Below are 22962 nucleotides of genomic sequence, written 5' to 3'. Positions count from 1 at the left end.
GTTGTGATATCAGTTAAAAGCTTTCAAGCTCTTATAAATACAATTTCATCCGGATTTTATCCAAACCTAAGAAAAACCTTTTTATCTAAAAGCTTCATCAGAAGCTTTTGATAATAAAAGCAGCACTACTTGGGAGCTTTCATGCAAAATGATTTTTCACGTACTTTATTGAATATTCAAACCAAACTGGAAAATGTGTGGGTGTTAAAAGCTGGAAAGCTCATTTGTTGTTATTCCAATGGGCACTCTCCAACACACTCACCATTTGCAGATGACAATTTGAGCAAATCATCACATACTCTGATAAGACTTGACGTGCTTTCTATCTGTCGTGCAAAATAATATCTTTTACCTGCATAAATGAGTGGTTGAGTGATAAAATGCAAAAGTGATAAGATATTATGATAATACGGTGCATGAAGATTTGCTGTGCAATTCTCCTAAGTTTCCTCTTTACCTTCTCTCTTGGAAAATTTGTTTTGTGTCTTTGGGATAAATTTTACACTACCGAAGGGGATTTTGCCCTCGATGTTGACACTTGGCTCGATCAGAATGATTTGGGGCAGTACAAGGACCTTTTCCGACAGAAAGGTAAGTCTCATGAGCTCATGAATGTTTTTTCCCATTGCCTATACAGATAACTTTATTCAAATAAATAAAAATCCATGAATCCTTCCGAGTTCCGTCATTGCTGAGATTCTTTAGCATGAGGCGGACTAATTAGATGACCATTAGAAGCACGCTACAAAGTAATTTGTAATTATGAGGGTTTGGTTGAATATGTAAATGAAAAAAAAAACATACAAACTGACTCATGGAATCCGACAGGTTGGTCAACAACAAGAAAGGATGTGAGAAGTAAATTTAACTTTCAAAACTGCGTGTAGTAATAAACTTGGCATATCTACTCTACATAGCAAAAAAGTAAATAGACATTCATATCGCAATATGCTCACAGTGGGGGACTATACATAATTTTTTTTTAAGCAAAGAAAAATTACTTTGGAGAAAGTTGGTATCCAACAAGGATAGAACAAATCCTCAGGAGGGCTATTCATTTTAATGATCCCGCGTATTCCAACACTACAAGCTAACCGGAATAGGAAATGAACGAAAATCTCTGCTCTGTGGTTTTACGTAGCTGGACTTATAAAGTTTATTTTTGCAGCTATAAAATATTTACAAAGTTTTCTTCTCTCCAGATCGATGAAATATAATATTTTATTTAGATGAATCTTAAATTTTTAATTTTTAATTTAAGAAAAATTGTTTTTTTTTAGATGTTTACTTCTATGTAGCCAGGCAACTATAATAAGAATATACATAAATTGTGAAATACAGTATAGTAGGTACTCAAAAATACAAATAATCATTTTTTATATTCGCATTTTTTTAAATTTTTCTTCACCAAAGATTTGGCTGTTGAGCACCTTATTTAGCCGCAATAACGTAATTTTGTTTAATGATGTGTTAAAGTAAGCATTTTCCATCACTTGCCTACGTGTGTAAAATACGACTAATACATTTCAATAATGGAAAATCGAATTCATAAATTAATTCCAATTGATCAGTTAATGAAACCAAATTGGGAAAGACAAATACCTTTGCATTATGTATATTAGTTTGTGTTTAACTTTACCACTTTGTATATCAAAGGGATTTCCATTAACAGTGGCTTGAAGAGTAAGGAAGTCTGTATAAATTTTAGTGAATGGATGGACCCCTCGGTTGGCGTCCTACACGCGCGAGGGGAAGAAATCAATTGACCAGTGAGAAAGCTCATGCGCAGGAAAATGTTGACATGAATGCTCATGGAATAATTGCAGAGGTATAATGTGAAATTATCTATTTGAATAATGCCAAGATGAGTGATTGTGGATTTATTGTGAAGAATCTTATCAAGACGTCGTCCACATGATAAGATTCAAAATGGGAACAACGTCTTGAATTGTTTCTAAACTAAACAGTGACACAGATATCCGATAAGCACGTTGCGCGTCTCGTATTTCCCGCCATACAAATAAAAACCTGGGGAGGATTGCCAGGGGAATTGATGAAATCCCACTCGACCCGTGCACGAAGTACTTGCTGTTTCAGTCGTGAGACATTGCTCCTTGGCTACGGATGAACATTCCCCCTTAGCAATTGTTCCGTTTTCAATTCGTTTACATCACATTCCCTCTAGCGCCCCCCTTTTTCCACAAAGACGGGCATCACCTCAGTTCACCTTTCAATTGTGTGTCTGACCTGAGTTCGCGACAGTTTTTTCGCTTTTTTTTTATTCTCCATGTATTTCCGGGATTTTTTCCCATCGTGCACTCTCATCCAGTGAAAATTTTTATTACGAAACGAAGTCCAACAATTTTCGTGCAAAACTGAATTATGTGATACAAAGACAAAGAGACTCATCACGCAAGAAAGAAGAACGAAAAAAAAATAGATGAAAAAAAATGCGTGAACTAACACAAAGGGTAGAGAAAATTGTGTTGTTTTCCTTCTCAATATGGTAAAAGCTTTATATTGTTCCCTTTGTTGTGGAGTGAAGAGCTTTTGATGTGACACTCGAAAGCTTACACAAGAGCACGAGCACAGAGGCATCTCCTCACAGCAGGGAGCCAGAACGACGTGAACAGTCACCATCCTCAATATTAATTCAAGTGAAAATTCGTGCAACACTACACTCAATTTATTCTTGAGTGATAAATATTGTATATTATATACCTTTTCAAATCTCCACCGTCAATGAGAAATTATATATTTTTATTAATTTAAAATCAATAAATTCCACGTTCCTTCTTTGAACATTTCTGTCATTTTCTCTTCAATAAATTATATACTGAATAATTTTAATAATAAATTAGTAAATAACATTGATTGGTAAAATAATCGCACAAGCACTGATACAAAAAAATCTATTTTGAACTAAAAACTCCCACGTGAAGAATATAAATCAATAAATGAAATAAATTCAAGTGAAAAAAATAAAATGCCATATAGCCCAATCTAAAATAGGTACCTACAATATTTGATGTAAAAAGCAAAGGTTGTAATTCCACTAATTCAGTGCCGTGATCCTCATCGCATATCACCAAAAGCTAAAATAGAGAGAAAATCATCGAATTTTTGAAGAAAATTTATATTTCGTTAATGCACTCCTTCATACCGTCCACGAAGAAGGAGATTCCCATTAAAGTTCCATCCATAAAGTTCATCTACCCGTGACAAATTTGAAAATCAGCGAAATGGAATCGGAAATAAATTCAATTGGAATGACAATGATGAGAAATTCCATTTCATCTTCGTCAGGTATGATAATATTTTTTTTCACTATTTCTTCTGTCCTCAAGCATGGTTGCTATATATTTTTCATTCCTACATTGAATACAATTCAAACCATATCTTATTTAATTTGTATTTCTTCCGCAACATGATAAGATAAATGTATAATTAAATAATTATTTAAAAATATAGAATATAGATCAATTTACTATAAATTCCGTCGTGAACGTAAAGAATTTATGACATACAAAATAATATTTTGCGCACATAAGAACACATGAACTTACTAAAAGCACTTGTTCCAAAATCACTGGATTAACTCAACAACTAGAAATACTTCAGACAATTAAGTACTTACCTATTTAATTGTTTCCTCGCGTAATATTTCAATTAATGTTATTAAATCCAAAATTTTTACGATTTGTACCTGATATTCTAAAATTAGTCACAAGATTTTGGTCAAGTACATACAACGAAGCTTTGCTAGTTTTATTTATTTTAATGGTTAAAATTCGGAGTTTTTTTTCGATTTTTGCTAACTGAAAATGCCAAATTGGGATGTTGTTGCATAAGAAAATACAAAATATCCAACATAATTTATGATACAATAGTGTTGGGGGAATATAAGAACATAAGGAACATAATAATAAATTAAGGTGGACTTATTATGTGGATTTTGCTTAATATATAGTGGTTATCGCCCATTATGGTGTTCAATGTTCTTCGTTTATGTCTGTTTCCTAAAAGGAAATTCTACCGTGCCAAAAGTTGTGCTGGCAAACCACCCTCACATTGTTCTCTCTTGTTACTGAAAGGAGTTATATGCAAAAATTGCTAACTTTACCACTTTTTGAGGTCATCACTGGGGCTATTTAGATGCAGAGAACATAACGGACATAAGGCATGAAGGAAACACTATCAATCAGAGAATGAATCCTGGCTTGTGGAATTCTTGGCTATTTTTTTTCTATATACTTAAATTCATGCAATGCGGAATGCTCCCATTGTTGGCACCCAGAAAGTTAAAAGGTTTCTTTTGTGCATTGATTTATCCTCCTTACCATCGAAATGGGCATTGCAGCACAAAGTTGGTGCATAAAAATCGTGGCAAGAGGAAAAAATGTCGCATTGAGCATATATAATTGTTTTTCTTGTATAGATTCTGCTCACCATCTCAATGATTTTAATTTCAATGCACCACTTGGCTATATGTATGCAAATACTAAATATTCTACTTTATCTAAATTATATAACCGTATAATACTCTTATAAATTTAATTTAATTATTATTAAGTTGCAATTCACATTGCGGCGAATTTAATACTCCTACACAATCTCTCGAAAGCATTTTGGGCTGCAATTTGGTAGTGCAAACGAAAAATGATAAATAATAGTCTGATGCATATGAACTAAACAACATTAATGTGACTGTGTGTTACTTTACAAATGTATTTATGGGCACCACCTGAACCTAACGTACAAGTTATTTATGAGGCCAGTGCCATGTAATAGGACACAATTCTGCAATTTTATGTTGCAAAAGCACACGAAAATGTTTAAACTGCAAACCACAATTTTCCACTTGGCCACGCGCCTTCTACCCCAAATCGTCAATCATTTCTGCAAATTCTCAGAGAAAATTCTTAAAATTTTATTGGAAAACATTACTTCACTTCTTAACAACAGGTGCCATGGATGTGCCATATGTACTTACCAGGAAGAAAATCGTATCAAATTTGAAACGTTGTGTATTGACTTGAACTAATTTATTTTAATGACCCTAATTTTTCTTTATTAATTTATGACTTGCTAAAATATAAGATTTTGGAGAAAGTAGACCACTTGTAAAATTTTTATCAAGTAGTATTATAAACCTAATTTGTTTTAACAACTATAATTAACTAAAAAAAAAACAAATAAATTCTTATCTGGAATTTGATGGAGGATAATAAATAAAAACATTCTCTTTATGACAATTCTTTATTTATGTTACACACAAAAAATGTTTTATATAGTATGAGAAAATATACATTTTAGTTATGGTATGAAAACAATTAATATTCCTAATTTTAAAGTCTTACCGGTTTTAAGTAATGACTTATTAAAAAAAACATTCAAAAAAACAGTTCCCGCCCTATAATTTTTCTATATGAAGAAAAGGTAGATAAAAGTTTGTGAAAATGAGATTTAAAACTTTCCAGAGTTTATACTTTTATCATGTCAAACTTATATAGAAAACTCTTATCTTCTTATTTATTTGATGGAAATTCCTTAATATAGGTCCCATCTTAATCTCATTTACTCCCGCATTTAGTTTCTTTCCATTTCCTTTTTTTTGCTCAAACTTGACAATTTAATTTTCCTTCGTCTAAATACTTTTAGTTTTTCACAAAGTTTAATGTAGGCGAAAGTTTTTCTTCTAATGAATCTATATATAGTTATTCAGTGTCCACAGCAGTGGGGTGTGAGGTATTCTATAGCCATTTGTAAAGACAAATTACTTTCTATTGATAAATTTATTAGATGATTCAATTGCTGATGTACCGCTTGTTGTGCGAGCAAGGTAAAAGCAGGGTAGTCGTACCCCATACTCTCGTGGGAGTTATACCACTGTCGTGGATGGCGTGTGAAAAATTTATCGGAATTGTCCTTGAAGGGTGTTTCTATATAAGGGAAGAACTGTACCGATGGAAAATGCTGATATTCACGTTAGCTTTTTCACCTGTGAATAATTAAGCTCAAGTAATTCTCAATGACAATGTACCAAAAGGCCATATGGTGCACTCTTCCTCATGAAAGTGCTCAAGAGTCATTCTTCACGCTGTAAAAATGATTTATTAATGGGACAAATTTATAACTTTTTCGCGCAATAATACGAAATTTTAATGTTAAGAGCACCCAGAGTTATTCTTCATGGAATTCTTGAAACATTTCTTTACATAAGACGTATGTAGGTATACTAATGGGATATGAACTTTAATGGCGCCACGTAGCCACCAGGCGTCTCCATCTAGAATTTTTTCTAATTTTTCTATGAAAATGAAGGTAATAAATAATGTTTTAACCTTTAAAAAATATATTTAGTTACTTTTTATCACTAAGAAAATGTTAAAGCTTGATTGCTAACACGTTGCTATTTCTTGCAGAATCGTCCTCTTGTAGTTTGAAGTGTTCCATTTAATAAAAAGCACCACTTTATCCAATATATGAAACAACTTTTACACTGAAGCATTTTGGATTACGATACAAGTGGTGAACACTAATTTAAAGTCGCATTTAGAACATAAAAGTATTTTCCTTGAAAACGAAATAAACGTTTACAAACTTTATGTGTCACCAAGAACAAGCTTATAGGAGGAAAAGTTGTCGAGAAGTAGAAACAGATGGAAATTTGTAATTTGGACTATTTTCTTGTAGCTCAAGTAGTTAAAAAGGATTTTCTTCTCCAGTTACTCATTAAGTTGCACACTGTTGCCTTTCACTCAACACGAAACCATAATAGCGAGGTTCAGAGCTTTCGCGTTGTTTGCTAGTTGAATAAAGTGGGAAAAGCGTCTCACAATTAATCAAATTAGACATAGCCTAGTCGGCAAGACCTATATCGTGTTAGATATAATGGAATGGCTAATAATACGTTCAGAGAAATGAGAATTTGCTTATTCAGTTTGTTTGGAAATATTTGAGCTAGTATATCCTGCATTATGTACCATATATGCAAATTCAAAATTGTGTTTGTTGATTCTGTGACACCACAGATCTCGCTGTCTCGTTTCTCTCCAAATGCTATGAGACACACGCTGAAGCTCATCAGATTATACCCCCAGCTTTAACTTATTTTCCCAGCATGTGGAATTTTTTGACCTTACAATTTTGTTTTTTGCTTTGTTTATTTGGCGTGTGTGCCTCATTTTCCCTTTTGCCAAATTATTAATTTACGTCTGAACATACATACATACTATATACATAGACATGGTGAAGCATTCAACATTGTGACGACGACAGATTTCTTTTGAAAGGCACCACCAAGTCTCAGAACAGTGAAAACGAAAATGAAACAGAAAAAAATTGAAGCGGAAGGAAGATGGATTTATTCAAGGATTCACCATCACTCGGTTGGATTTTCATGTTTGTGGAAAATATTGCGTGTTGGGGATTCCTTTTCCACACTTCTCCTTCCATCGGTATCGTATTCAAGTGAATCGAAATCCATTTGCTAATAACAATAAAAGCAACAAAAGCGCCGGTTTTTATTGCCTCGCGATTTTTTTTTCAACATGTATGCATCACATGCCAAAAAGGAAATGTGAGAAGGAAGTTCTTGTGCATTTTTTTTTAAATCTGAAAATCAAATAAGGGAGCAATATTTTATGAAACTCAATTTATTTGTTTATGGAAAAAAAAGAAATAAAGAAAAAAACATAAAATTGAATTTAAATGTCTTTTCAACATAAAGCGAAAATTAATTTATAATTTCACCTAGCACAAGGATACCGTATACTTACTTTAAAGTTATATGCTCCATGGAGTTAGAGATCTCTATGATAAAAAAAACTGTAGCAATTATTAAGGTTTTATCCAAGCTGTTTTAAAAATTTATGTTACCCATATAATTTTCTTTACTATACATAACATTTTTCTTGGGGGTGGAATGTATTTTACAATCTAAAAATTCAAAATGACCTTGCGATAGTGAGTAACATTTAAAAGTCAAATGTCAAGGGGGAAAATTACATCAATTTACCACCCACACATCCTGCAAAGAAAGGGTAGGGGTTCAGTTTGTATTCCCAAACACACATTGTCATTATTTTCTCATCAATTGAGTTTTTTCTCACATACACATAAAGTATTTTTGAGATGATTTTAATATCAATTTAATATGTCCATTATAGCAGCAGATTGCTGGCGAGGAGGCGTCGATTAATTTTACATTTTTACACTATGCCAGATTTGCTTAAATGGTAGCATTCGAACTATATATGCATATGTGAATTGGCTCCCAAATATTGATTCTCATGCGATAATTTATTTTCCAAATATGCAATGGAGAATTGAAAGAGAAATTGGGACTATTCATTTATATTGTGTCATGTTCGATAGCCAAAATTGATCTGTTTTGGTCGTTTATGGTGAAAATTTTGGACAAAGCATTGAAATCAGTGCCGGGGGTTACATTTAGGGCAAATTGAGATACATTTATAGCAAAAATCCAGTACCCAAAATTCATTGGGAAATCAATACATATATATAAGTTAGTTTATTTAATTCTCTTTTACAATATCCTCACAGGAATATCATCGTTGTCGAGCTGTGGTGACCCAGATAGGCTACCCGAATTGCCGCCAGGCGATGAGAAAAGATTGCAGAGAGCCGCATTGAGTTTGCAGCAGAAATTAATATTGAGGGAATGGCTCAAGGAACATAGACTGCAACATCACTATTCCAGGTATGTAAAGTGTAACTAATTCGATAATCTTATTCCTCACACATGATTACCCCTGAATAACTTTTCATATGGAGTGATTGGGAGTAGTATGGTAAATGGGGATCCATCCACAAAAATTCATAAGCTCGTAGCAGGAGTGCATTATTATTTAATTTTCCGCACAATTAGTCCCACAGAGTCTATAAATTGCCTTTTTATGTTCACACCAAACAAATTTTTTACTACATGGTGAAAATTGACAGAGTCGTTAGGCACTCACTCTCAGAGCAAACTCCTGACCATTCATTTACCAAAAGGAAAATCAATAATAATTGATGAAACGGCAGTACAATTGCACGACTTGGCCATTACTTCTAATACACCAAAAGAAACCCAAGAGAGGAAAGTTTTCTACAAGATTCCCAACTACCCCAAAGAACACACTCTGTTGGGCTAAGCATGCTTTTAGCACTTTTAGCACCAACTAATGGGTGCTTGAAATAGCTCCATTCGATAAACGATGTCGAACACGGAGTTCCAGATGATCTACAAAACTTTTCATATATAAAATACTATTATAGGAAAATTTAGTAAGGGAAAAATGCCAAACATGTGGCGAAAAATGATGTCAATGCAGAAATAAAAATTTAATACATTAAATTAAAATTTCTTCATTATATGATTCACAGTCTAATTTACAAGCATAATATTTCGTATTTTGTTGCGCATTTCTTTATCTAATCGTACCAAACATGAGAAATTCACCTCAACACAGAGCTTATATTATAATTTTAATGTGTTTTCAAACAACAAACAGAATGACTGAGCTGATATCTTTATGGCAACAGAATTATGTTAATAGATTTTCAATAAGTATATTAAATTTATTAAATTAGGCAAAAAAAAACATAAAAAGCCACCAACATATTTTCATCATGATTTACATTCCACTACAAAAAGATCCTTTCTATAGAATAAAAAAAAAAAGCTTTAGGATATTTTATATTTAATGCTACGAGAGGAGTATCCTTTTCGATATAAAAATTATATAAAGCTCCGAAAGAGTAAAATTTTTATTTCGCACCTCCATTATTTTTGTGTCACGTTGCAGAGTTGCAAGAATTGGATAGTCCTCTAATACAATTTATTATTCAATTGCAGATTGGTGGGCGTTGAGGTGGTGTCACTGGAAGATGTATATTGGCTCGAGGACCCACGTGCTCGTCAAATTCTTGGCAAAGATTGGTCCGTGTGGTCCGAAGCACGGCAGAGTTTGCCAACATCAAAGCCCCAGTTGGAGACACTGAAAGCCAATCTATGGTCGACAGTTGTAAAATCGTCTCAGCATCAGGATGCATGGACATGGGGTGGGATGTTGGTGGTGTCCGTCTCCGTGGCGGGTCTCGTTACACTTGCTGCAATGACACAACCCTCATTGGCACCAGAAGCACGCCACTCACTCCTGCAGTATGTCACGGGAAAGTACCTGCTGCCGGCTAATTGCAAAGTTCAGTTCGACTGGACTGATCCGCATGTTGTGGGCGAAACTATGTGCTTCACTGTGCGTTTCTACCAACGCAATGGGCAACCATACCCGATCTGCGATACAGATCAATTCTTCGTTGAAGTGTGCCAGGGAACAAGAAAGGTTGTGACTCTCAACTCCCTAGGGGGGACGGATCCCAACAACGCCAATATCGCCAAAGTTAAATTCACCGTACGTACTGCGGGACAGTACAAGATTTCCGTTCTCATCGGCTCCAGCCACATTGCTGGCAGTCCATTCCTCAAGACCTTCATCCCCGGAAAGATGGATGCTCGCCGTTCTAGGCTCATTCGACCTGCCAATACGGTGGTGTGCTCAGCTGGAGCACCTACCCTATTGCACATTGAACCACGAGATGAATACGGGAATGCATGTACATTTGGCAATGACGACGATCCGGTAAAAGGCTATCGGATCGACATATTTGACCTCAGTGGTCAACCGGCAGAAAAGTTAAGCAGTGCCCTCACCATGGCCTACGATAAGGTCAATTCACGCGTCACAGTTACGGCCCTCTTTCCGGAACCCATATGCCTAAAAGCAATATTCAATTATGAGGACCAGAAACTACCCAATGGGGACTTTGATATCATTGTATTGAGCAGTGAGTTAATAATACTTATATATATATTTTTATTTTATTTTAAATATATTTTTGAGGTTGTATCATAACATTAAAAAAGATAACTTTTATTAAATTGCAAATTCAATAATGAAAGTTTTATTAGTTCTACAATTGCCTAATCTGATACTGAAAAGTTATGATCAAAAATGCATTTAATTTTTATGTTATTTTGGTTATTAAGTAGTTATCTCAATAACGTTTGTCGTTTTTTTTTAAATTAAATTATCAATAAGGCATTAATTTTTAATATAAAATTACGAGTTTAATAAAAATTCAAGTTTGGTCCAAAAACAAAAAAAAAACTAGATAATGGGCCTTATTCAGCGACCAAGAAACCCTTGAAATTCGCTTGAAATCTTGAAATTTCAGTACAAAATTCAAAGATTTTAAGGGTTTCTTGGTCGCTGAATTAGGCCCAATGTACAAATTAAAAAATAAAAACGCTTCAAAAGCTTTCATTAATTTAAAAACAGCACGTTATGTTTAATTTTCAAACTTATATAGAGCAAAAGAAATAAGGAATTAAATAATAATTAACATATATTCAATTCTAGGTAGCGATACCACCCTTGTGCACAAAAACATTGCGTCCAGGAAGCACAATATCTGCTATGAAGCAAAATTAATAAGTATTTATGGGCAAATTAAAACAAAACCACGGAAAGTATTGTGCTACATCGGTCCAAAGCAAGTAAGTAAATAATTTTTGTAATAAAAATTTTTAACTTCTGAACATAAAGAAAATATTTTTAATAGTATAGAGGATCTTTGAAGTAAATTTAAAATATTTTTTATGTTCATTTTTAGATTACAATTAAGGAATTGATTTTGAAATTCATCCCTAAAAGAATTGCCACTTTTCGACTTTGCCCATCCACGAAGGTAATAAAGGAGCTTATTCTGACAAAAATATTTTCTTTTCTATCTATTTCGTCTTACAAGGGATTTTGTAAGATTTGGCATTCCCACAAAAATTTCTTTTTCATTCTTTTATAGTAACACATACACAAACCTCCGAAATTAGAACACGAAAACAGATGTCGCTGTTAAAATTTAAGTTTTATCAAACGAAGTGAAACCGAAGATAGACGAAGTGAAATAAGTTTATGTAAATAAAGAAAAAGAGGTTAAAATTAAGTGAATTTATCAACACAAAACAATCGATTATTCTGGAATTTTGGTAATATTTTATGTTTCCCCGCATATTGCTATTTCTTTTTTTACAAAGTAAAATAAAAGGAAGTTTTTTTCGTTTTTATTCTAGATTTCGGTGAAAAAAATTGTTATAAATTAAAATCATCTGGAGCTTCCGGGAAGGATATACCCGGACTACTCCTAGGCAGAATGAATACAGGGGCACTCGTTTCGGATTCTGACGTCTGTTTGCGGAAATTTAAATTCTTCGAGCCAAATTCAGAGCCTCCTGAAATAAAGTTCTTTTTCATACTCTAACAATTTGATTTTTATTGTTTGGAAAATGTCCTTTAATGCATGTGAAGATACGGCATATGCCTCATGTTCATCCACTAAATCCAATAAATCATCAATTGGCAGTGAAACGGAATATATAAATGAAACGGAAATATCTCTAGAAAGTAATTACGTTTATTGCCGTAAATGACGAAAAATGGTCAATTTTTTTCCACATAATTCACATTATTTTTGTGTTAAAAAAAACCTAAAACAATTCTAAACACTCAGATTCATGTAGAATAATCGTCAAAGTAGTCAATTGCTGCCAACAATGACGATGAATCATGTTTCTATAGACACAAAACTCGCAAAAAGATTGAAAAAGCACCTCTGCAGGTCCTTATAAAACATATGATTTTGTAAGATTTTCTTACAAGTTATAAGAAAAAATTCGGCCGGAATACCAAAACCTTTTCTTTTCTATTATAGCAAAAATGTTTCTCGCGACGTGGTCTAAAAGTTGAACTGTGAAACTTTTTAGATCTTACAAATTTATAAGTTTTTTTTGTGAGAATGCCATAAAACCTTATAACTCACGAATTGTAAGAAAAGAAAAGAAAATATTTTTGCCAGAATTAGCTCCAAAGTTATTCTTTTTTTATGCTGAAATTTTCTTTAAGACACATTTAAAAATTCTCATTTTTTCTCTCAAATTCAACAGTTCCATTTTCTGCCACAAACTGCTGGTCAAAATCACGGATCGGTGTTTATTATTGATGATGGCTCTCAGCCAAAGATTGAATTAGCATCGCGCGATAGGAATGTCATAGCAGCTACCTTTACTCATTTCCTCCTCAAGAATATCGGCGGATCGGAGACATTCAAAGATAAGCAGGACTTCTTCTACCACGAAGTTCGTAAATTCCATTCTCACTACTATCACGAGAAATTGGCACTCAAGGTGCAACGAGATAAGATACTGGAGTCCTCAATGAAGGCTACCAAAGGATTTTCCGTGTCTGATTGGTGTGGTAATTTTGAAGTAACATTCCAAGGTGAGCAAGGTATCGATTGGGGTGGCTTGCGACGAGAATGGTTTGAATTGATCTGCAGTGCCCTTTTTGATCCACGCGGAGGCCTCTTCTGTGCATTCCACGATAAACGCCAAGCTTTAGTTCATCCCAATCCCAACCGACCACCCAATCTTAAGCTGAAACATTTCGAATTTGCTGGTAAAGTTGTAGGAAAGTGCCTCTATGAGAGCGCTCTCGGAGGATCCTACCGCCAGCTTGTGCGTGCCAGATTCAGTAGAAGCTTCCTAGCTCAACTTATAGGACTCAGAGTTCATTACAAGGTACAATATTAGTTTAAATTGAGAATATCACCAATTTCCAAAGAACTTTTCACAAACACAGCTTTATGTTTTCGTTGATTTTTTTTTAATTCATGATTTTTTGATGAATGATTTTCTTTTTTTTTGCAGTATTTTGAGCAAGACGATCCAGATCTCTATTTATCAAAGATAAAATACATCTTGGATACGGATTTGGATCATAGCGATAGTTTGGAGTTGTATTTTGTGGAGGAGGTCTACGACTCCTCAGGCCAATTGAGCAAAACCGTGGAATTGATTCCGAATGGTGCCAAAGTGCGTGTGACAAATGCCACAAAGTGTCAATATTTGGATGCCCTAGCGCAGCAGCGTCTCTGCAATAATGTACGTGAGGAGGTTGATAGTTTTCTCAAGGGTCTCAATGGGATTATTCCCGATAATCTGCTAAGCATATTCGATGAGAATGAATTGGAGGTATATTTTTAAAATTTTAATTATTACACATTTAAAAAAAATAATACAAAATTTAAAAAAATTGTAGCTTCTCCTCTGCGGAACAGGAGAATACTCAATTGCTGACTTCCGTGCTCATCATATTGTGAATGGAAATTCTGCAGAATTCCGCCGTGTCCTGGGTTGGTTTTGGGCTGCAATTAGTAACTGGAATCAAACTGAAATGGCTCGTTTGCTGCAGTTCACAACTGGCTGTTCTCAACTTCCACCTGGAGGTTTTCAGGTACATATACATATTCCACCCCTATCTACTTAATTCACAGAATACGAAAAGCTCAGTGAAAGCTCACCAAAGCTCTGTATTTATTCTTGCAGGAATTGAATCCTCGCTTTCAAATAACAGCAGCGCCAACGTTTGGAAACCTCCCTACGGCACACACATGTTTCAATCAACTCTGTTTGCCAGACTACGAAAGCTATGAGCACTTTGAGCGTGCTCTTCTCATTGCAATTAGTGAGGGTACCGAAGGTTTTGGAATGGTTTAATTTAGAGATATACAAGAATGTGGTTGAGAGATTGCGAATTGAGGAGCGAAGAAAAAGTTGCCACATAATTTTTTGGTCCCCTTTTAGCGTTTCAATCGCAAATTTAATCGTAGAAATTAAAAATTTTAGAACAGTAGGATTTTTTTGGCTTTTTTAAGATGGTAACATTCCGAATGACTTTTCATGTAGCAATAAATTGCGTGAAGTATTTGAGAGGAAAGATTAAGAAAAAAAACAATTGTTTCAGCGATAAACAGAAACACTAACTCATTTGAACTGCCTAGAAATAGTAGAATTGCCTTAACTTTCATCATTAGAGACACCAAAAAAAGTCAGGAAAGATAGAACACCCGATACATTTCATTTAATCAGGCAATATCATCCACGAACTCTTTAAAATAAAAGAGGAAGAAAAAGTGAAAAACAAACCACGAAGATTATTCTCTGTGATATTATCAAAATGAAAAAAAGATACAATTCACAACAAAATACAGAAATGAAAATCACTTATTGACTTTCTCGATGAGATTAAAGAAGAAAATAAAAAAAAGAAATAAATTTCCTTCTCCCTATATTGATGAGAATTATAAATTATACAATATTAGAATGTAGTGAAATATTTATTGAGAGAACGAAAGAGAGAAATTACTCAAATAAAATATTGTTGAATCGCGATAAAAGGAATTTTGTGAAATTACTTTACATTTTATCCCAACATTTCGACACCCCTCAATCAAGGTGGGATGGCCGTGTTTATGATTTCAGGCATTTCCACGAAAGAGACGATCAATACCCCCCTGTTATATGAAAGGTAAGCATGATAAAGGAATTCCAGTAAAAGTTCAACCTGAGTGGGCAACTGCAAATTACCCCTACTGATAGTTTATTCCGTTTATTCATAATAAAGCTTTACTTTTGGAATTTAGTTTGATTTTTTTCGTAAAAAAATATTGCATAAAATTAATGAATTTGCGAAATTGTTGATTAAAAACATTTAATTTTTTGTTTAAAAAAAGAAATCCTGAGTATTTTAATTTTAATTTTTAAGCTCGTTCTCTGCTTGAAAAATTTTTTTTTCCTACTTTCTTTAGTAAATTGCGGAATAACTTTTTTTAGCCTTCTATTAATTTTGTTTTAATACTAAAATTTTTATGATATAACACATCATGAATTTTTCCAATTTTTCGTATTATGAACATGTAAGGGATGGTCACGTTATTTTGGAAACTCGGGGACTTTCAAAAGCGATTTTCAAGCTAATTTTGAAACCAAAAATTCGAAATTTGCTTGTACTCTTGTTAAATGGCCAAATATTGATGAGATTTCAGTAATTTCGATTTAGAAAAAGAAATTTTTGTGCTCAAAAAAATTATGTGAAATTCTCACATTTTGGCCATTTTGTTCCTGTAGAGTTTCCAAAATAACGTGACCATCCCTTAATTCAAATTCATCTTTACAAATCCGTATAAGAATGTTAATTAGGCATTTGTATTATATAAAACCCACCGCATTTTCCAACCAACATAACAATATAATGGATGATTCCTTTATGTTTGACACGTACCTATTCCTTGTTTGCCCGTGGTCGGTCACCCGGGGCACCCCATGAGGTCAAGGTTAAACATTGAACTTGCCATTAGACGACGGAAAAAAATCAATAAATAACAAGTGTTTCGGCGAAAGCTCTTTCGAATTCCTTCTCCTCGCATTGTTGGCAAATATGATTAATTTTCACACAAAATATTGGTGCCACATTTCACCCCAAAGTGCCCTCACCAGCCGTTCCCCATCCCCAATATAGGGGGGCAATTTACGTGAAAGTCACGCAAGAATTCCAAGGAAAAACAATCAGTATGAAAAGTGACACAAAATGCCTGCTTCCAATTGAATTCCGGGGAAATTTATTGTACCAAAAAATCGAGAGTACACCACTTTTACTTCGTGGAATTGTCTACTGGTCTCCCGAGAATTTACTCCTATCTCACTGAAAATGGATGCAACCATTGCTGGTTGGAAATTTATTTCCTAGAAACATTGATTTTCATCCTTCGCACGAAAGTGGTTTGATTTTCCAGGACATTTCTGCGATACGATTCACATGAGAGGAAGAGAGAATTGGTGTTCACATCAATGAACATCACCTGCCTGCCATCACTATTTGACCTACCAAAACTTGTGTAAGGACGAAGAATGTGGAAGTTTAATGGGGTGGTATGTTGCCTCCTTTACACATATCCCTTAAAGTGCTTTGCCAGAGCTCTCGTCGTCTTGTAGTCCTTCAATTAGTGAATGAGTCACGGAGAAGGTTCCGAGAAATGCCTAATGTTGTTCCTTTTCACTTCCTTCCCTTCTACACCTGCTTCCTTAAGCGCAACCAGGGGAATTCTCTCGGATTTTTTTTTGGGAAATAATTTGCGAATTTTCACGCGAATACCGGTTTGCAATTGAAAATATTTCATGGAAAATTCTATGAATTTTTTAAATTGTTATTTTCTTTCTTTTTGAAATTTTACCTCGAATTTTGAGGAAGCTTTTAATGCTTTTAATCCTACCACAAGCTGGGTTGGTTGCAGCACACATTAAAGTTTATAATTCAATATGGGTGTATGAATGCGGAAATGGGTGTTTCCCGTGTTCCCCGAAAATCCTATGGGATTTCTGGGTAAAATTATTTTTCAGGAAAAATTCCGAGAGAAGCAACCCCTCAGAATCACCCTTCGCTCTACACACGTTCATTGGTATTCAAGTTGATGGAAGTGGCTTCACAATTCGATTCGTGCCGGAACGAGTGAATTCTGTTGGGGGTGTTTGAAGAAGAATCATGCCATTTGAGGTGGTGTGATACTTTGAGAATGTTCTCCATGATGGGGGTGATTTGTTTTTCCAAGTAAAAAAGCCCAGTCAGTGGTTTGTGAGTCATCTATGTACATACATTATACAAAATGACGCCCTTAATAACCAAACGCACCAAACTATATAATATTGAATGAGCTTCCACAGAAGAAATTAATTTAATGCTGATCAAAAATTTTGATCTCTAAATTCAATGAAACAATAATTTAATTCAATAACAAAAGCATGAATTTTTTTATGATATGTACAGAAAAATTAATGATGCATATATGTATGTTAATGAAACAGCCAAACTGATAAAAAATTAATCAAAAAGTGGTATGAGGTACATTTGAATAAATTCTTCGTAAGTCCGCTTAAAATGTCATGAAAGAAAAGAATTTTCCAACAAATGAGCTTTCAAAGCTTCACAAAGATGACATCATGCCACGCATTTTTTTTGTACTATACCACCAACATTAATATTCGTTACTGTTGTCCAGCTCTATATAATATATACATTCCTCACAGAAATCTAAAGCCACCTAAATTCTTATTTAATGCAGGAATGATTCATGCCGGAGGGTGTAGAAAATTATAACGAATGGCAGAGGGTAAAAAATGTATAAGAATTTGCCCCGGTCATGCTCTTTGTTGGAATTCCTCCTATAAAACAAAATTGGACAACATGAAAATTCAAAATTATATTTGAGTGAATAAGAGGAAGAAAAAGTGAATAAAAAAATGTGAATCTCTGAAAATTCTCATCATGGATTTTGAAAAAAAAATTGTGGATATTAAAACGTAATTAAAACCACATGATAACTTTGTGTGTACTACGTAATGATTGTCATTAACCCTCTCTTCAGTGTCACATTGTTGAAGAGGGTTGTTCTTCTATACCTGACTCACCCAGTCTGCTACGAGCTCCTTGGCGCCAAACAATATGTTTGAAGAGGCTTGAGGTAAAAATTGGGGCGACAATCTGACTGTTCTTCGCACTTATTCGTTCGAACGAATCCCAACATAAAAGAGAGAGAGAGAGAGAATTTTCGCATCGCAAAATAGCGCGAAAATTATAGAAAAATGACTCAATTTGAGAGAAATTAAAGAAAATTGCGACAATTTTTCCTAAATTACAGTACTTGACATGGGAAACGTTTTTTCTTTCCTTTACATTGAATTTATGAGTTTTAAAGTTTGCTTGACAAGGATTTGAAATATTTGAAAATTTCAGTAAATTTTTCATAGATTCTATTATAGCCATTTTTTGGATTTTACACCATCAATCTAGGTTTTACCCAACTCAGATTATGAAAAAAATTAAATTTTTTATCGTATAATTTTGGTAGTGATAGTCATTTCCTGTTTAAACAGCTGCAATGAATAATTTTTTTCCACTAAGCATTGACATTAATTCAATTCATGGTAAAAAAAAATATCGCGATTTATCATTTTGAAGTTAATTTTTAACTAATATGCCATTTCTCATAAATTCATCTAATTCCATTCTTTTCTGAAAATTAAACTTTCTTTCATAAAACTTAATTGAATTGAACAAAAATTTGACAAAAAAAAAAGAATTATGATACAACTTTAATCCTAAAATGAACCTAAATGCCTAGATGCTTTTTCACATTTTCAGAAAAATATTATTTCAAAATTTACTATAAAAGTCAATTCAGAGATATTTCGGGAAAAAATAAAATTTCCCTTTTCCTCGAATCAATTTGAGTTTCATAAAAATAAAAATTTTTGCCATTGCCTCGATAAACAAAGCAAAATTATTGTCAAACGGACAATACATAGTACAATGGGCAAATCCGGATTAATTATTTCAAATAAAATTTCCAAGATCAGTCTCTCAAATTACAAAGAATGAAAGAGTTAAAGAATTAATATTCAAATAAAATGCATAGACGAGATTTAAAGCAATCATACAATAAATTGAATAATTTAAATATCAAAGCTCTTTGAATCAAATTCAGACTGATTCTGTTGAATTATTATTTTATACTCAAGAGGTATGTTTAGATACGCATCACACGATAACTCAATTAGCACTTCATTCAAAGTTGTAAACGACGATTTCAAAAGCATCGTTGAATTACAAATATCCTTGAATTCACTAATCGAAATGAATTTAATATGTTTGTTGTACCAGTTGAACCGCGTCATGGAAATCTTTAAAACAAATCTAGTTTTTTTTATTAATTTCAGATTAATTTCTATATTTTCCGTGAAAAAATATTTTTTTAAATCATGCCGCGAAAGAGTGAAAAGTGTCGTGAAATCTAATTTTGGGGAGTTAGGTGAAGGCATCGCCCTGAATGAATCATTTTTCGAATTTATTCAGACTTTTCACTGCTTTTCTTCGTATTTCTCACATGCTACTCTCTTTCTCTTTTAAACTCCTCGCTCATTTTCCTCTCACAAAATTTTATAGGAGTATTTGTGGGAGAAATTTCAGTGAGAGTGAGAAAAATTAGTGTGTGTGTGTAATGTAGAGTGAAGAAATGTTGGAAAATGCTTTGAGAGAGCTTTAGTCAGTGGGGACGCCTAGTGATCAAGCTCCATTGTAACGTATTTTTTAATGGAGCCGCCTGGTACCAGGCAATAAGTTTGGAGTTTTCGGAGTTGCTTCTTCACAATGAGAAAATTTTCTTTACGGCTCTCTCGATGATTCAATCAAGCTGATCGTTTTGTGTGGGTTTTATTTTGGCGCAAGTGTATTCCTCTGCTCAGTGTTAGATAACATGTGATTCCACCATTGCTGTGTGTATGTGTGAGAGTGTGGATTTCCAGAGAGTCAGAGAAGTAAAATGTTGGGAAGTTTGTGAGCCATACGAGCAGAATAGCACAGAAAGCTCGTGGATAGTCAAAGTGTTTGGACGTCTCCTTTTTCGTGGAGTCTCTCATTTATAATTTCAAACGTCTTTCCGTTGTTTTGCAAAGAAGGCAGAATCATACTGCAAGATTGTCCTTCTCCAAAAAATATAATCTGTGTGTGCCAGTGCATTGATACGTTAAATTTGTAAATTTAATAAATATATATTGTGCCAATGGTCTCACCTGAAGACCTGTTGAGTTTAAATTGAAGAATATTGTGCGAGATTATTGTTCTTTTTTTTTCGGGCGGTAAAATTCCGGTTGGGAATTTTGCAGCATTAAATACGTCACTATTACTTCATCTCCGTCGAACATATCAATCAGAAAACTCTGTGTGTTTCTGTTGACGAGCTTATTGCTATACGAAAAAAAATAAATATCAACCTTGACGGGTATATAGAGTTAACAATTCTCAAGCTATTGCTCACAGTTTTTCTCCTTCGTGTGACTATCACTGTAGAGACAACTTAGCCACCAACACACTAGTGTGCTTTCTCGGGTGAATTTGTGTTGTTTTGATAAGAGAAAGCATTATCCACGACTTTTCGGTAACGGCACGATACTCTGTGACGTACTGATTAGTGCTCCAGTAATTGCCTCGTGTCCCCATCTCACCGTGGCAATCGTATAGGGTTCAAGAGGTTGAATCAAATTGGTGACTACCAAGAACCGTGGTAGGGTGCTTTGGTTGCAGGGGAGTGGTATTGGAGACTTTTCGCCTAATGACCTATGTAATTGGCCGGGCTAGGCTTAATGAAGAGGCTGCTTGAGTAAATAGCAAACTCGTGCAGCTGTATTGGGTGCTCAACAGTACCCAGTCAGAGTGTTACAATCGCCCAGATCAAAAGTTCCCCAAGTGACCTACGTCAGAGGCTTAAGCTACGCACACACCGTGGAATTGGATTCTCCACACCGATTTAAGACAACACCTACGAGAAAGGTGGGAGAAGTGCCCCAGCGTTGTGTTTGTTGCACAGGGGAGCCGCATAAAATCCAGTTGAACGAGAATATCGCTGAAAGTTTTGGAGGCAAAGAGGTGAGTTGTGATTGTTTTAAATGGCAATATCTCGCACACACATCCTCCACTCTGGGGCAGTGCATGTGCCTCCGTGTGAGTTGGCTGTGGTATGAAATTTTTTTCTTCTCCAATTAATATGTTTATAATATCGATGTGTGCCTGGTAGTTTAGTCAGTTGCGATGTGACGATCAGTGACGAGTCAATTTTTCAAGTCTTGATTTCTCAACAAAGTTTTCTCTCATTTATTGAAAAGTTTCTTTCATTACAATTTTGTTTTACTTTTCCATACTTTGTGTTGCCTTTTCAGTAATGCACTCTACTGATATATTTGCTGTGCGAAAATTCTATTTTCATTACTCAAATTAGTCAACTCGTGCGGTTAGATATTGAATTTAAACGAGCCTCACACCTTGTAAGTGTTTTAGTTTTCATTTTTTTTTTCTGACAAGTGTCTTCTGTGAAAGTGTGCAAACTCTCCTGGGGAGGTTTTTCTCCTGAGAGTGGGAAAAGAAAAAGGAAAAAATAATGTGATGTGACGAAATAAAGGGGACAAAAGTTTATCATACACGAGTGTGTTGAAAGTTAAATCAATTCTTTTTTTCTCTCTGACCTCTCGACGAGACCTCCGTACACCACATTGTCCAATGGATAGGCTTCTAAGGATATTTTCTATTTATAAACCACATGCTTGTTCAACTTATTTTCTTCATTTTCTCCACCCTTACCGTGTTAGCATTTAATATTCAGAGTCAAATGAATAGAATCAATTTTCAATAAGGGAACTTTGGGGGTGGACAGCAAAAGGGTGAATAGCTTACCACAAGGACATAATATTTCTAAAGTGCACTCTCCTATACTACTCCATAGTCTCTCTTTCTCTCTTTGTGTACCTGTTCAACTTGTGCAAAATTTCTCCCAATATTTCGAAAAATATTCACCTGTGCTCTCTCAACCATTTCACTTTCCAATCCACTCCACACATATACATACCTCTCTTGCTTCCACTTGCAATCTGCAGAATAATGTTGCATCGAAGTCTTATTATTTTTTTGTACAAAATTTCACATGCAAAAGGACAACTAAAAGTGTCTCCCCGTACAGTTGAATAAAGTAAAAAATAAAACTAAAACAAAATTCTCAAAGCAGATTTTATGAGTGGCGCCAAAAAACTATTTGCACTCAAATGGTGGCAGTGAACTTTTAATTTAGTAACTTCTGTGCATTCCGCAGAGACCCACTCAAACTGCAAAATATACAAAGGTATTCGAAGAGACTATTTGCATACCTGTGGAGTGGATTGCAAAGGGTGCAATTTTATGAAAACTACCTGTGAGGAATGTCACATTCTTCTTCAAAATTACATTTTGTTTATTACGCCAAAGTTCAAAGGCAAATACCCAAAAGTTTACGTATGATAATAAAATCACTTACCACTTTATTTAATTTTATTTTAATCTTCAACGAAATAGTATTTCTTTAGCTTCTTGCCGGCCTGCCGGCATGGCGTATAGTTTTGACCAAAGAAAGAAAAAAAGATAAAATAAATGGACAAAAACCCCAACATTTCTCCATTCACATTTCTGGAAATACCCATCGGCAGCT

The 22962-nt window shown here is 34.3% G+C and overlaps 2 protein-coding genes across 7 annotated transcripts in view; both read left to right on the top strand.

The window, feature by feature from the left end:
- Positions 1-320: 320 nt before the first annotated feature.
- On the top strand, positions 321-15300 carry LOC129790045 (apoptosis-resistant E3 ubiquitin protein ligase 1). Of its 2 annotated transcripts, none has more exons than XM_055827223.1 (9): positions 321-591; positions 8569-8725; positions 9866-10854; positions 11430-11566; positions 11683-11757; positions 13010-13642; positions 13772-14095; positions 14163-14357; positions 14450-15300. In XM_055827223.1, the coding sequence occupies exons 1-9, from the start codon at positions 402-404 to the stop codon at positions 14618-14620; spliced, it is 2871 nt and encodes a 956-aa protein (XP_055683198.1). In that variant the 5' UTR covers positions 321-401; the 3' UTR covers positions 14621-15300. The 2 variants fall into 2 exon arrangements, with proteins under 2 accessions (XP_055683198.1, XP_055683199.1); XM_055827224.1 differs by lacking the exon at positions 321-591 and adding an exon at positions 1894-3306.
- A 4417-nt stretch (positions 15301-19717) lies between these two features.
- LOC129790037 (embryonic polarity protein dorsal) overlaps positions 19718-22962 on the top strand; it is a 29525-nt gene continuing 26280 nt past the window's right edge. For 2 of the 5 annotated variants that reach the window (XM_055827210.1, XM_055827208.1), the window contains exon 1: positions 20201-21377. The gene's annotated coding sequence lies outside the window, so the exon portion shown is untranslated. Of the gene's footprint in view, positions 21378-21533; positions 21773-22962 lie in introns of those variants that run through there. The other 3 variants (XM_055827206.1, XM_055827205.1, XM_055827209.1) reach the window with 3 other exon arrangements.

This window comes from Lutzomyia longipalpis, chromosome 2, assembly GCF_024334085.1.
Source record: "Lutzomyia longipalpis isolate SR_M1_2022 chromosome 2, ASM2433408v1".
Lineage (NCBI taxonomy): Eukaryota > Metazoa > Arthropoda > Insecta > Diptera > Psychodidae > Lutzomyia > Lutzomyia longipalpis.
Note: the sequence above shows the minus strand (reverse complement) of the source record. Positions and strands in the feature narration are given on the sequence as shown.

Bases quoted from the DNA above. Each gene is read 5' to 3' on its own strand.
- LOC129790045 (XM_055827223.1), top strand. From the start codon at position 402: ATGATAATACGGTGCATGAAGATTTGCTGTGCAATTCTCCTAAGTTTC. The intron at 14,096-14,162 runs GTATATTTTTAA...AAAAAATTGTAG, and splicing joins TCGATGAGAATGAATTGGAG to CTTCTCCTCTGCGGAACAGG. The intron at 14,358-14,449 runs GTACATATACAT...TTATTCTTGCAG, and splicing joins TTCCACCTGGAGGTTTTCAG to GAATTGAATCCTCGCTTTCA.